This window comes from Schistocerca gregaria, chromosome 1, assembly GCF_023897955.1.
Source record: "Schistocerca gregaria isolate iqSchGreg1 chromosome 1, iqSchGreg1.2, whole genome shotgun sequence".
Lineage (NCBI taxonomy): Eukaryota > Metazoa > Arthropoda > Insecta > Orthoptera > Acrididae > Schistocerca > Schistocerca gregaria.
In genome coordinates, this window is record NC_064920.1 from 984,739,128 (window position 1) to 984,755,357 (window position 16,230).

General features: G+C 44.0%; 1 protein-coding gene across 1 annotated transcript in view; it reads right to left on the reverse strand.

Moving 5' to 3' along the window:
• Positions 1 to 589: 589 nt before the first annotated feature.
• LOC126311686 (parathyroid hormone/parathyroid hormone-related peptide receptor-like) overlaps positions 590 to 16,230 on the reverse strand; it is a gene marked incomplete at its 3' end in the record, with an annotated part of 548,841 nt that continues 533,200 nt past the window's right edge. Inside the window, exon 13 of the mRNA XM_049992236.1 lies at positions 590 to 715. Within this exon, the coding sequence (XP_049848193.1) occupies positions 590 to 715 (126 nt within the window). The remainder of the gene's footprint in view (positions 716 to 16,230) is intronic.

The window sequence follows — 16,230 nt, forward strand, 5'->3', positions numbered from 1 at the left end:
CGATTCCGGACTGCGCGCCTAGGACTGCGAGACCACCGCGGCCGGCATACTCGGAAGTATCTCATGACATTTGTCACCTTAGCGTTAAGCAATACATGTAATTTTCCTAGTGTTTTTTGTGTAGGTTTGATATTAGCATTTGAAAAAAAAATCGTGGTCACCTGTCCTTGTCTTGGAATATAATTTTTATGGAGTTTTCGAGGTGTCTAGTGTTGTGTATTCGCACGCATTTCGTGTCAGGGAGGTGAACGTGATGTAGTCGTCAAAATGAAGACAAGTAGTATGCAAACTTTAGTAAGAGAAGAAGGTGAAGTTAAAATAGACAGTATAGTTAAGACACGAGTTGAGAAGGACGTACACCACGCTGGCAGCCGCCGGCCGCGAGTGGGAGGCAGGGGCTGGGGGCGTCTCCCAGGAAGCCGTGCAGGGAGCCGCGCGGCCCCGGGCAGCCGGCGGCGCGCTCCTTGCCGCGGCCGGCCGCGCCGTTGTTGTTGTTGGCGGCGAGGCTGAGCGACGTGCAGGAGGTGCGCGAGTAGCACGAGGTGCGGTGCTGCGCCGCCGACAGCCGGCCGCCGCGCGGCGCGCCGTTCATCGCGCCGCCGCCCCTGCCGCCGCCGGCCCTGCCGCGCCGCCTCGACCACCACGAGCACGACTTGCTCAGCTCCGTCCCCACCTCCGCGTTCAGGAAGCAGTAGAGCAGTGCTACGAAGAAACCCTGAAAAGTGGAGCAGAGCTGCAGTCAGCGATGTTACAGTACACAGCGTGTAACCCTCCCAACAACACCGAGGTCAGTGTTACCCTATGTAATGTACAGGGTAAACAGAAACGGTGATAATTAAATCGACACCCTAGCTACAAGCAGGCACTGATATACAGGGTGATCAAAAAGTCAGTATGAATTTGAAGACTGAATAAATCACGGAATAATGTAGATACAGAGGTACAAATTGACACACATGCTTACAGTGACGTGGGGTTTTATTAGAATCACAAAAATACAAAAGTTCAAAAAATGTCCGACAGATGGCGCTTCATCTGATCAGAGTAGCAATAATTAGCATAACAAAGTAAGACAAAGCAATGATGATGTTCTTTACAGGAAATGCTCAATATGTTCACCATCATTCCTCAACAATAGCTGTAGACGAGGAATAATGTTATGAACAGCACTGTAAAGCATGTCAGGAGTTATGGTGAGGTATTGGTGTCGGATGTTGTCTTTCAGCATCCCTAGATCTGTCTGTCGATCACGATACACTTGCGACTTCAGGTAGCCCCAAACCCAATAATCACACGCACTGACATCTGAGGATTTGGGAGGCCAAGCATGACGAAAGTGGCGGCTGAGCACATGATCATCACCAAACGACGCCCGCAAGAGATCTTTCATGCTTCTAGCAATACTCTATTTTTCTTTTAGGTTCTAATAAAACCCCATGTCATTCCAAGCATGTGTGTCAATTTTTACCTCTCTATCAACATTATTCCGAGGTTTATTAAGTTTTCAAATTTATACTAACTTTTGATCACCCGGTACAGCATTGGGAACATGTTGAGAATGTGTGCCCCGACCGGGACTCGGACCCAGGATCTCCTACCTACATAGCAGATGCTCTATCCATCTGAGTCACCGAAGGCACAGAAAATAGAACGCTTGCAGGGACTTCTCCCTTGCACGTTCCCCATGGGATCTGTTCCTTCAGGAAAAAAGAAGGTTAAAGTCACTCTGAGCACTATGGGATTTAACATCTGAGGTCATTAGTCCTATGTAACTTAGAGCTACTTAAACCTAACTAACCTAAAGACACCGCACACATCCATGCCCGAGGGAGGATTCGAACCTGCACTTGATATCGAGGAGTACGGCGAAAATGAAATAATATTACTGCGAAAATAGGTGTACTCTTGTAACCCCAGAGTCTGGAGATGGGAGCAGAAAAGCAAGAAAGCAGGCAGGTCCAAACCAGAAACAGTAGCTCATTTCTACCGAGGGGAAACGAGCCTGTCTTTGCACGTAAGTTCTGAGAGTGACTTCGATTGAGTAAGGACTTTCTGGTGTAAAATAGGTGATATTGTGAGGCAGAGGATAGAAAGTCGGGGTGCACTCAGCCCTTGTGAGGCAAACTGAGGGGCTACTTGATTGAGAAATAATGGCTCCAGTCTCGGAAACTGACACATGGCCAGGTGATGGGTGTGCTGACCACATGCCCCTCCATATCCGCATCCAGTGACACCTGGGGGATGAGGATGACACGGCGGCCAGTCAGTACCCTTGGGCCTTCGTGGCCGGTGCGGGAAGAATTTTTTAGTTTTTTTTAGTTTGGAGGATTGGAATTGTATGTTTACTACATCGACACGATACGTGTTGATATATTGCTCAGTTGGAGATTGGTTTCACGCACTAATATTCAAGCTCCTGGCACGAGTGGGAGGACACTGAAGAGATGTCTTTAGTATTTGCCGGTATGTACGGCACTTTGCGAGGTTTAGTTGTCAGTGCAACATGGCGAACAGCGTAAAATAGTTTATTGCGGCTGAATGTCACATCTGTACAAAGAAATAAAAGGTGGACAGTGCTTTCCTAGGACTGGCGAGCATCGTGACATAGAACCTGTGTGAGTGTAGGCATATGATAATTTTTTGGGGTGCTGGACTGATACAAAAGATAATTGCACTGTTTGTGCAAAATGTGTATATATTGTATAGTAAAGTTACTATGGTTTATGTTAAGGCATGACTCGAAAGGATGACTATCATGAGCGACGTATAGATTCAGCACATTTATAACAGCGAGAGAATTTTTATGTGGAAAATTATATGCACTTAGATACTGAAGCAGAGTCGTGAAAAGGAGACACTGTAAATTTATCAGCGTCATACTATAGCATGAGTAGTAATATTTAATTGTAGGTACACTGGTAAATATGTTGCTGGCTCCCAATATTCTTGTGAGTCTAGTATGTATTTTATGATCTGCAGATTGCGCGTTTCCAGATTGAAGCGCCTAGAACCACTCGGCCACAATGGCTGACTTTCAGGAACACATACTACCTTCATATATACACTCCTGGAAATTTAAATAAGAACACCGTGAATTCATTGTCCCAGGAAGGGGAAACTTTATTGACACATTCCTGCGGTCAGATACATCACATGATCACACTGACAGAACCACAGGCACATAGACACAGGCAACAGAGCATGCACAATGTCGGCACTAGTACAGTGTATATCCACCTTTCGCAGCAATGCAGGCTGCTATTCTCCCATGGAGACGATCGTATAGATGATGGATGTAGTCCTGTGGAACGGCTTGCCATGCCATTTCCACCTGGCGCCTCAGTTGGACCAGCGTTCGTGCTGGACGTGCAGACCGCGTGAGACGACCCTTCATCCAGTCCCAAACATGCTCAATGGGGGACAGATCCGGAGATCTTGCTGGCCAGGGTAGTTGACTTACACCTTCTAGAGCACGTTGGGTGGCACGGGATACATGCGGACGTGCATTGTCCTGTTGGAACAGCAAGTTCCCTTGTCGGTCTAGGAATGGTAGAACGATGGCTTCGATGACGGTTTGGATGTACCGTGCACTATTCAGTGTCCCCTCGACGATCACCAGAGGTGTACGGTCAGTGTAGGAGATCGCTCCCCACACCACGATGCCGGGTGTTGGCCCTGTGTGCCTCGGTCGTATTCAGTCCTGATTGTGGCGCTCACCTGCACGGCGCCAAACACGCATACGACCATCATTGGCACCAAGGCAGAAGCGACTCTCATCGCTAAAGACGACACGTCTCCATTCGTCCCTCCATTCACGCCTGTCGCGACACAACTGGAGGCGGGCTGCACGATGTTGGGGCGTGAGCGGAAGACGGCCTAACGGTGTGCGGGACCGTAGCCCATCTTCATGGAGACGGTTGCGAATGGTCCTCGCCGATACCCCAGGAGCAACAGTGTCCCTAATTTGCTGGGAAGTGGCGGTGCGGTCCCCTACGGCACTGCGTAGGATCCTACGGTCTTGGCGTGCATCCGTGCGTCGCTGCGGTACGGTCCCAGGTCGACAGTCACGTGCACCTTCCGCCGACCACTGGCGACAACATCGATGTACTGTGGAGACCTCACGCCCCACGTGTTGAGCAATTCGGCGGTACGTCCACCCGGCCTCCCGCATGCCCACTATACGCCGTCGCTCAAAGTCCGTCAACTGCACATACGGTTCACGTCCACGCTGTCGCGGCCTGCTACCAGTGTTAAAGACTGCGATGGAGCTCCGTATGCCACGGCAAACCGGCTGACACTGACGGCGGCGGTGCACAAATGCTGCGCAGCTAGCGCCATTCGACGGCCAACACCGCGGTTCCTGGTGTGTCCGCTGTGCCGTGCGTGTGATCATTGCTTGTACAGCCCTCTCGCAGTGTCCGGAGCAAGTATGGTGGGTCTGACACACCGGTGTCAATGTGTTCTTTTTTCCATTTCCAGGAGTGTATTTAAAATACGGCTACCTGGCCATTGACCTTCTTGTGCGAACGCACATGCTATGCCCCAACTCGTATGGGACTTGTTAGATTAATCTGCAATGAGTAATGGGCTAACATCTATTAGGTGCACTACAAATGTAGTGGTGAAGACATGATGGGAATGTGAGATCTTGCAAAGGCGCACTATCATCCTCTGTGCCCCCGGTGGCTCAGATGGATAGGGCATCTCCCATGTAAGCAGGACATCCCTGGTTCGAGTCCCGGTCGGGGCACACATTCTCAACGTGTCCCCAATGATGTATATCAACACCTGCTTGCAGCTTTGGTGTTGATTTATTAACCATTTCGTTCTAGTGAAGCTGCGTGGTCATCAATGGTATCTGTTCTTTCGGGAACAGATACGTCTTTCATATACAATCAGAAACAGCATGGAACGCTTGGGAGTCGTAGAAGAGATTCTGCTAAGAAATAATTGTTTTAAAAAAGGAATTCTATACATTGCGCCGCTACCAAATTAATTATAATTGAAGTTAGACTATCATGCCGCTGATCATGCAAATTCAAGCGGTCATACAGTTGAGACATGTTCTTCATTTGTTTTTCTCATAAAGAACAACGATACAAACATTTTATTTGGGACGGTAGTAAGGATCGAACCAGAGCCAAACGCTGAGATGTTTCATACGTTGTCACCTACGCTACAAGAAAAACCTCACAGTAACTGTATCTGGCGAGCCGCTAAAATTTTCGTATGGCGGGTGAGGATAAACCGCTGGTGGAAGGCTTAAGACACGTCTTCTCCGCTCATTTGGGCTCAGTCCAAAGCGGGACTCGTCACTGAAGATGATTCTAGATGATTCTACTCCAGTTAATGAATTTCCAGTCCTTGATGACCAGTGAAGATGTGTCTGGAGACAACCCAGGGATGGGTAGGTTACTAACCTGTCACCCGCCATACGACTGTACAACCAGGAGTGATAGTCTGGGGTGCCATTTCATTTCACAGCAGCACCCCTTTGACTTTCATCCGCGGCACCCTGCAAACGTTACGTCGGTGATATTCTACGTCCCGTTTTGTAACCCTTCTTGGCAAAAAATCCTTGGCTTACATTTTCGGCAAGATAGCCTAATACTGGCCTGCACACGGCGAGAGTTTCTGCTCTTTGTCTTCGTGCTTGCCGAACCCTACCTAGGCCAGCACGTTTGCTGGACCTCTCCCCAGTTGAGAATGTCTGAAGGACTCTGGCAGCGCCCTGCAACTAGCTCTGGGTTTTGACGACCTAACGCGCCGATTGGACAGAATGTGACACAATATCGCTCAGGGGGTACCCAACAACTCCGACAATCAACGACATGCAGAATAACTGCTCGCATAACGGCCGAGGTGGACTAACTAGTTACTGACATGCGCAATTTGTGAAGCTCTTTCTCTTGAATAAATCATCCAATTACAACACATTAACACCTTCTCCAGCAGCAGTAGTTTTATATTTTAGGGCGCGGTACCTTTCCCAGAAAACTTTTATGTTGGCGTTAAAACTTAATCACCGTTTTTGCACTTAACTTAAGAGTTTGTTTCTTGACTGCAACATTTGTGGAAATAGAATGATGAATGTTAACGTTGAAGAGGTTTTATACGAAACACCTGCATCAATGAAACTCTTGTTTCCTTCTTATTGTTGTACCCTTTATTACGGTTTTTTGCATCAATTTTTGTAGTCTTCCCAATACCTCTGGGGCCAAATGACCTCATAAGTATATTGGAATAACAGATTTTCCCTTTTTCTTCTCCCTTTGATTCACTTGTATCTGGTGATACGATTCTCAGTTTCGTATTTACAATACAGTAAAATTTACTAATGATTACTACACTGAGTACCACTAAATTCACTAACATCCCAATCAAAATTTCATTTTGTTTATTTAATGTACTACTGTATTTATGAAAATAGAATGATGACTATGACTTCAAACATCTATAATGCATGTTTTTATGTTACATCAGTAAAAAACTGCCAATATATATCCTGTAATTAACATGGGGTGTTTATGATCACACTGGTACTCAGTAAAACAAAAATACCTTGTAAGTAGGAGGGTTAACCTTCATGTGCTATTGCGATACCGTTCTGTTGAGTTGGTAACACTGTCAGGACGTCTCTCGTGTACGCCTCTGCTAGCTTCCAGACAAACAAATAAAATAGTAATAACAAAAATCGTGTAATCTCATTACAGATTCAGGGCCCTATGGTAGTGAATAATGCACCATTGTATTCCTTTTTATGTATCACTTTCAATTTCTTTTAGTTTTAAATTATGGTTACACCTGTTGATACCAATAATTAGCGAAGAGTAAAGTACTATAATTATATGAAATGTAGTCGGAGCTGCGAATGTGTGCAATCATCAGCTGTAGGTATAATCGCTGACGACAAAGCAAATATATGCCGGACAGTATTTCACGGTTATCGCAAGCCATCGCCTTCCCATTAGGCTACTATCCGAGCACGCTGCACGACGAGAACTAATCTTCTTTCTGTCATCACCGATGTGTGTGCAACTTGTACATGTACATCCATGATATTTTCTCCCGCACAAGAGAGGCATTTTAAGTGAATGTCGCTTATCTGATGGTGGCGGATAAATATATTGCAGTATCCGTGTTGTTCAGAAATACGATGCGCTGTTCCTTGGTATGCACATCCGAAAGAGCATTGCATCGTACATCTGAACAACACTGGCATTGCAATTCGTATCATTCTTTTAATTACTGGAAAACTGAAGAACCGAAATCTGAAAATGGGTTTCGGCTGCGGATATTCTGGGAGAAATTGTTAGTTTTCTCACAATGGCGGTAGCCTTTAAAAACTACTTAAGACCTAAGCGGATACCCGGCCGGAGTGGCCGTGCGGTTCTAGGAACTGCAGTCTGGAACCGCGCGACTGCTACGGTCGCAGGTTCGAATCCTGCCTCGGGCATGGATGTTAGGTTTAAGTAGTTCTAAGTTCTAGGGGGCTGATGACCTCAGATGTCAAGTCCCATAGTGCTCAGAGCCATTTGAACCATTTGAACCTAAGCGGATCCTTCTTCCACATGCAGGCGTGACAAGGTAGTACAGTCTTCCGGCGAATATCACTGAGCCAGAATGTTGAATACACTATCTGATCAGTGTGTTGGCAGTAGGGACGCAGTAACTGCAGATTTGGTAGCTCTAGGGAGCTAAGTGATCTCCAACTAGGACTACTCATTGGATGTTTGCTGTGTAACAAATCCATCAGGGATATTTCAACCATTCTGAAGATGCCCAAGTCGACTGTCGCTGATGTGATTGTGAAAGGGAAATGTGAAGGAACGACCACAGCTCAGCCAAGGCCAGCAAGACCTCATGTATTGATGGAGAGGGAAAAAACATTAAACCTGTGGAAGAAGTTGCACCTGAGTTCCCAAGCGGTACCAGTAGCGTTCAACTGGCACAACCGCTGTGCATGTTGGGGTAAAAAAGGATGGTCGACCAGCATCTCATGAGTCACTTACTTCTGTAGTCAGTTTTAAGCGACGCTTGAGGGATGTCAGGAGTGTTGCGACTGGACAGTGGATGAATCACGCTGTAGCCTGTGGAGAGCCAGTGGAAGGGTTTGGGTTTTGGCGAATGCCTGCAGAACATTACCTGTCATCATGTGCATTGTTTACAGTGAAGACCAGAGGAGGTGGTGTTACGGTATAAATGCGGTTTTCGTACTCGATGTGTGATCCCCTTACTGCGACTCATAAAACGCTAAATGAGGAAAGACATGAACACATTTCACAGAATTCTGTTTGGAGACTGTAATAGCGTCACAATGTAACTTGCCACAAAGCAGCAAACGTGAAACAATTGTTTGTGAACAGTACTATTTCTGAAATTGACTGCTCTGACATCCGACATGAAGCCATTCCAACGCCTTTGGGCTATGTCAGAACATCGACATCGCTCTGGACCTCAACATCCACCAGTACCTCCTCTAGTTTCGGGTCATTTGGAATAATGGGATGCCATTTCATCAGAGGCATTCAGGTAACCACTGACAGTGTACCTTGTTATTTTGAACCCTTCACAAATGCGAAGGGTGGACTTATTTCAATAATAAGTGTCCGAATGCTTTTGATCAGATAGCCTGTAGTCGGCAAAAAACCTGGTCAGTTCCCTATTTCACTGGAGTAGCCTTCGCCCTTCCCCTCCACGTAACTTGGCAACGGCTGTGGTCCTTAGCTCAAAACGGATAATGCTCCCAGGTTCATAAAAGGTCGGACGGCCATCGTCCCAGTACTATTCAGCTTCGATGCAAAGCAGCTGTTTCAGCTTTGTCTCCCTCGTGGACACGTCATGCTATAGGCACTGGCTGCCTTGCCTGTACTAACAGTTTAACTTGAACACAACTCGATGCTGTCCCTCGCGTCCGCACGCCGCTTCTATCGCACGGTTTGTGGGACTGCCTCGCCGCGGTACGGTCGCAGACTGACAGCGCCAACCAAGCTGTAAGATTCCATCGCGACGACCTCCACATCGTCTTCTATATCTACATCTACATCCATACTCCGCAAGCCACCTGACGGTGTGTGGCGGAGGGTATCTTGAGTACCTCTATCGGTTATCCCTTCTATTCCAGTCTCGTATTGTTCGTGGAAAGACGGATTGTCGGTATGCCTCTGTTTGGGCTCCAATCTCTCTGATTTTATCCTCATGGTCTCTTCGCGAGATATACGTAGGAGGGAGCAATATCCTGCTTGACTCTTCGGTGAAGGTATGTTCTCGAAACTTCAACAAAAGCCCGTACCTAGCTACTGAGCGTCTCTCCTGCAGTCTTCCACTAGAGTTTATCTATCATCTCCTTAACGCTTTCGCGATTGCTAAATGATCCTGTAACGAAGCGCGCTGCTCTCCGTTGGATCTTCTCTATCTCTTCTATCAAACCTATCTGGTACGGATCCCACACTGCTGAGCAGTATCCAAGCAGCGGGCGAACAAGCGTACTGTAATCTGCTTCCTTTGTCTTCGGATTGCATTTCCTTAGGATTCTTCCAATGAATCTCAGTCTGGCATCTGCTTTACCGACGATCAACTTTATATGATCATTCCATTTTAAATCACTCCTAATGCGTACTCCCAGATAATTAATGGCATTAACTGCTTCCAGTTGCTGACCTGCTATATTGTAACTAAATGATAAGGGATCTTTCTTTCTATGTATTTGCAGCACATTACACTTGTCGACATTGAGATTCAATTGCCGTTCCCTGTACCATGCGTCAATTCGCTGCAGATCCTCCTGCATTTCAGTACAATTTTCCATTGCTACAATCTCTCGATATGCCACAGCATCAACCGCAAAAAGCCTCGGTGAACTTCCGATGTCATCCACCAGGTCATTTATGTATATTGTGAATAGCAACGGTCCTACGACACTCCCCTGCAGCACACATGAAATCACTCTTACTTCGGAAGACTTCTCTCCATGGAGAATGACATGCTGCGTTCTGTTATCTAGGAACTCTTCAATCCAATCATACAATTGGTCTGATAGTCCATATGCTCTTACTTTGAGGCCTTTCCCCTTTTGAGCGATTTTTATTGTTTCTCTATCCCTCTGTCGTCTATTTCGATATCTACCATTTTGTCATCTGTGCGACAATCTAGAGAAGGAACTACAGTGCAGTCTTCGTCTGTTAAACAGCTTTGGAAAAAGACATTAATCGTCCATGGTTCAATATTCTCTCTCTCGATTCAGCGAATCCTCTCCAGCTGTCTCTATCTAGCACAAAATCACTTCTTTATCTAAATATTCGTCGAGATTTGTAGTTCTGTGGAGTGCAGCTCACTTTTCTATTCTCGTAGTTTTCTTTAGCAATCATCAACATTATTAAAGGCTGCCTTGTGCTGAATATTGTGAACTTATAATCTCTGAATACATCCATTTCTTCTATTTGTCTGCTTTATTTCCTCACTTCTCTCACTCCTGTTCCCTCTTCTGTTTCCACAGTCCTAATACTAATTAAGATCCTCTGGACGCAACAACCTTTCCGGAGTCTTAAATGATCAGATGTGGAATAGACAATATTTATTGTAATCAGTGGTTTAGAGGTAGCGTCGTTGATTAGTGATCTGAGTTGGGGGTCTCAACCCAGACTCTGCTTATACTTTGAATACAAACTGTCAGTAATGACTTCCGAATACTTCCTACATAAAAAGTCACCTTCGATCTGCCAACGGTAGTGTCAAAGAAAGCGAAGGAGCGGGTGGGAGTACGGGACACTCTCTTGCCCTTGGGAAGGGATACTTCCCCCAAAACGCGTAAATACTGGCAATGAAAAAGCGATGTCAAGATACGAAAGAGAATGGAAACCACTGCATTAAAGACAGATAAGGTGCACCTGCAGCGGCCTGCCAAGGAGCAAGTGAGCGTGAGGAAAAGATGCAAGAACTATTGTCAATATGACATTCTACAATTCTAAGATCCGAATGTGAGAATTTTGAACGTAATATGAAAGCTTGAAAATTTGAAATGAGAAATGCACAAGTCCATTCTAGACATAGTGGGGTGAGTGTAGTGAAATAGATAGAGGCTAAGATTTTCTGGTCAGACGAAAATAAAGTAATATCAACAGCAGCAGAAAATGGTTTAACATGTGGAGATTCTTTATCAATAGAAAAGTAGGACAGAGAAAGAACCACTGTGAACAGTTCAGCGACAATTTTTGTTCCCATCAGATTCGACTGCAAACCAAAGCTGGCCATAAATTCCAGCGTCGCAGGCAGAAGGTAAAGAGGTAAAGTACACGAAGATATTAAACTCGCAATTCAGTATGCAAACTGAGATGAAAATTTAATAATCACGGAGGACAGGAGCGGTATGGAAGAAACAGGAAGAAAGAAAGATTACGGGAGAATATGGGCCTGCAGTAGGAACGAGAGGAGAGAAATATTAATCGAGTTCTGTAGCAAATTTGTGGTGATAGTAGTGAATACCTTATTCAAGAATCGCAAGAGGATGAGGTATACTTAGAACAGACGCTGAGACACGAGATGGTTCCAGCTGGATGACATTGTTATCAGACAGAGATTCCGTAATTATATATTGGAATGAAACGCGTTTGCAGGTGCTGATGTAGACGCAGATCACACTTCAGTAAGTTTGAATAGTAGACTGAAGTTAAGAGAACTGTTCAGAAGAATCGGCGAGAAAGGAAGTGGGATAAAGAAGAACTGAGAAATGGTGAGACATGTTTAAAGTTGGTCAAATATGTGAATACTGCGATTAGAAATACCTGAGCATCAGTCCAGTCGAAGAGCTGTGGTCATCTCTAAGAAGGGGAACCACAGATGGAGAACAGACGAACACTGGAACAAGGAAGACTGCGAAGAAACCTCGGCATAGGGGATCCACTATTAGAGTCCCAATATAAAGGAGATGGTCATGATTTGAGATCAAATAGGACTGCAGCGACAGATATCATTCCACTTTCCATTGGGGAAGTGGCAACCGAACAAGTATTCAAGTTGATGAGCAGAATCTATGACACTATTCATGTAACAACATACTTTCAGAAAAATATTATTCACACTATTCCGAAGGTACCAAGCGGGAGATAAGTGTGAGAACCATCGCACAGTTAGGTTGGCAGTTCATGTATCGAAGCTGCTGACAAGGATAATACACAGAAGAGTGAGGAACAAAACTGAACATTTGTTACACAACAACCAGTTTGGCTTTAGAAAGGTAAATACGCCACACAGGCTTTGCTCTTGTTAATGGAAGCAAGACAAGAAAAATCGTTCATTGGCCATGCTGTTCTAGAAAAGCGATCGACATTGTAAAATGGCACAAGATGTTCGGAATTGTGAGGAAAGTAGGAGTAAGCTGTGAAAGACGGCTGTATAGAATATGTGCAAGAACAAAGGGGAAAAAATAAGATTGGAAGACGAAGAACGAAGTGGTCGGATTAAAAATTTTATAAGACACGAACGCATTCTTTCGCCCGTACCTGTCAACCTATACATACATCGAAGAAACAACGACAGAAGTAAAAGAAAAGTTCAAGAGTGAGATTAAAATGAGGAGTTAAAAAAATCAGTGGTAAGGTCCAGTGATAATATTACTATAATCACTGAAGGTGAAGAACTGTTGATCGGAATGACCAGCCTAATGAGTATCGAATACTGATTGACAGTAAACCGGATGAAGACGAAAGTGAAGAGAATTAGCTTAAATGAGAAAATCTGTGAGCTTAACATCAGACTTAGTGATAATGAGGTAGATGAATTTGAGGAATTCTGCTACCTAGGCAGAAAAATAACCCATGACGTACGAAGTAAGAACACAAAAAGCTGACTGAAACAGGCAAAGAGAGCATTCCTGGCCAAGGCTGGTCAATCATGGACTTTGGGAAAACCGGTATAAAATAGAATCAAAGTGTTTGAGATGTAGTGCTACAGAAGAACGATGAAAATCACGTGGACTTATAAGTAGTAAGAGGGCTCTCCTCAAAATTGGCGAAGAAAAGAACATAATTATGGAATATTCTGACAATAAGAAGAGGCAGGTGATAGGACATGTGGTAAGGCATTAGGGTTTATTAAGCTCTATGGTAATAGAGGGAGCTGTAGACGGCGAAACCTGTAGGGAAAGACAGAGATTGGACTACAAGTAGCAAATAACAGGAGACGGAGCGGGCAGGTGCTAGATGCAGTCAGAAACGAAGAGGATGGCGCAGAAAAGGAATTCGTGGCCAGAAGCCTAATGGCCCCAAAATAAAAATGTAAGAAATTAGAATCCAGGTAGCCTGTTGATCTGCACTGTCTGCAAAAAATGGGGGAAGTTGCTTTCGTATTAGCAGGGATCCACGTTAACAGGTATCGAGTGCGACGAACGCAAGTTCTATCTTTCCGTGAATTGAAGATAGCTTGTAATGACTCGATCTACATACAATCAAGAGCTTCAGAGCAAAGACATTTTCTTCATCATAATGTAATTAAGTTTTGTTCTGATAAACCGTAAGAGATATTTCTTGAATATTTGTGACTGTTTTCATTTTTATCTGTTATGTACGTTTACTCTATAAGCTCTGTCGTGTTGTTTCAAACTTTTGTCTATTGGCTTTTTTTAAAAGAAATGCCCATCCTTACTAAAATCTATTGAAAGTCAGAACCATCTCCAATGCCCCAGCGACATCGTAGGTGGAGGTGTCTGCCAAGAATTAATTTCAGAAAACCTAATAATAGAGCACTGATAAATTACAGGATATATTTACAACTACATCGATTGCACAAAATTTTTGTTAACTGACCACGTAACTTTTTATTGTGAAAAATATTGCCCTAGTGCAATCAAAATCACGGTCAACTGACAAAAATTTTGTGTAACAGAATTGACTCTGTATATATCCTAAAAGTAAATAGCGTACAGTTGCTGGATCACAGCCGATCAAAACGCTTAAAATGTCAAGCACTGACAAATATGTTTTGTAACACTCTTTAATAGTTAGTTTGAAGTAACTATGGTATCTCAGTTTAAGTCTGAAGTCAAAATAGCTTGATTAACTAATACGTTTCACATAAAAACGAAATTTTAATTACAATTAGTTAATTATATCAGCCATAAAAAAGCATCAATAAGTCAGGGTCTAATTTTCCTTGACTAAGATTCTAGATTTTTTTTCCACTAGTTAAATACAGTCGTTTGATATACGCACCAAACACGTTCTGCTGCTTTTATGTCGGGCCTTAACGCGATTTTTTTGTCATGGTTTTGGTCCTTCACTCGCCATTTTAATCTGGTTCAGTCAACATATTGTAAACATAATTTACATGTGAACAGTACTGGCAGATTGCATGGATCTAAGATTTTTTTATTATAATGTGTCTTCCTAACATTGGTGAAACTTAGAACTGTATAAATGATAACTGGATTCAAAAGACATGTAATTCTGACGCCGGGAGAATGACATTACAAGCGATCCTGCAGCTGCAATGCGGCACTTAGTCGCTATGAGACTGGAGCGTCCCTTGGTGGTTAGCTGTAGCCGTGAACCAGTATCACTGCAGATGGGACTGTATTTTAATTTCGTTTCGTTAGTAGGATCGCACCACTGACGGTGGCCATACCGAAGTGTTGTTGTTGTGGTCTTCAGTCCAGTGACTGGTTTGATGCAGCCCTCAATGCTACTCTATCCCATGCAAAATTTTTCATCTCCCACTACCTACTGCAACCTACATCCTTCTCAGTCTGCTTAGTGTATTCATCTCTTGGTCTCCCTCTACGATTGTTACCCTCCACGCTGCCCTCCAATACCCATCTACCCATCTAATCTTCAGCATTCTTCTGTAGCATCACATTTTGGGAACTTCTATTCTCTTCTTGTCCAAACTATTTATCGTCCATGTTTCACTTCCATACATGGCTCCACTCCATACAAATACTTTCAGAAACGACTTCCTGACACTCGAAGTTAGCACATTTATCTTTCAGAAACGCTTTTCTTGTTAATGTCAGTCTACATTTTATATACTCTCTACTTCCACCATGATCAGTTATTTTTCTCCCCAAATAGCTAAACTCATCTACTACTTTAAGTGTCTCATTTCCTAAGCCAATTCCCTCAGCATCACCCGACGTAATTCGACTACATCCATTATCCTCGTTTTGCTTTTGTTGATGATGATCTTATATCCTCCTTTCAAGACAATGTCCACTCCTATCGATTTTCTCTTTTTTCTTTTGTTTCCTTTACTGCTTGCTCAATATAGAGATTGAATAACATCGGGAATACGCTACAACCCTGTCTCACTCCCTTCCCAACCACTCTTCCCTTTCATGCCCCTTGACTCTTATAACTCAAATGTGGTTTCTGTATAAATTGTAAATTGCTCCCTGTATTCTACCCCTGCCACCTTCAGAATTTGAAAGATATTCCAGACAATATTGTCAAATGCTTTCTCTAAGTCTTCAAATACTAGAAACGTAGGTTTGCCTTTCCTTAATCTATCTTCTAAGGTAAGTCGTAGGGACTGTATTTCCTCATGTGTTCCAACATTTCTATGGAATCCAAACTGATCTACCCGAGGTCGGCTTCTACCAGTTTTTCCATTCGTCTGTAAGGAGTTCTTATTAGTATTTTGCAGCCGTGACTTATTAAAGGGATCGTTCGGTAATTTTCACATCAGCAACGCCGGCTTTCTTTGGGAATGGAATTATCATATTTATCTTGAAGCCTGAGGGTATTTCGCCTCTCTCATACATCTTCCTCATCAGATGATAGAGGTTTGTCAGGGCTGGCTCTCCCAAGGCTATCAGTAGTTCTAATGGATGTTGTCTACTCCCAGAGACTTGTTTCGACTTAGGTGTTTCAGTGCTCTGTCAAACTGTTCATCAGTATCATATCTCCCATTTCATCTTCTTCTACATCCACTCCCATTTGCATGATATGGTCCTCAAGTATATCGCACTTGTATAGACCCGCTATATAATCCTTCCACCTTTCTGCTTTCCCTTCGTTGTTTAGGACTGAGCTCTTGATATTCATACAAGTGGTTCTCTTTTCTCCAAAGGCCTATTTAATTTTCCTGCACGCGGTATCTGTCTTACTCCTAGTGAGATATGCCTCTACATCCTTACATTTGTTCTCTATCCATCCCTGCTTAACCATTTTGCTCTTCATGACGATCTCATTTTTGAGACGTTTGTATTCATAATTGTCTGCTTCATTTAGTGCATTTTTA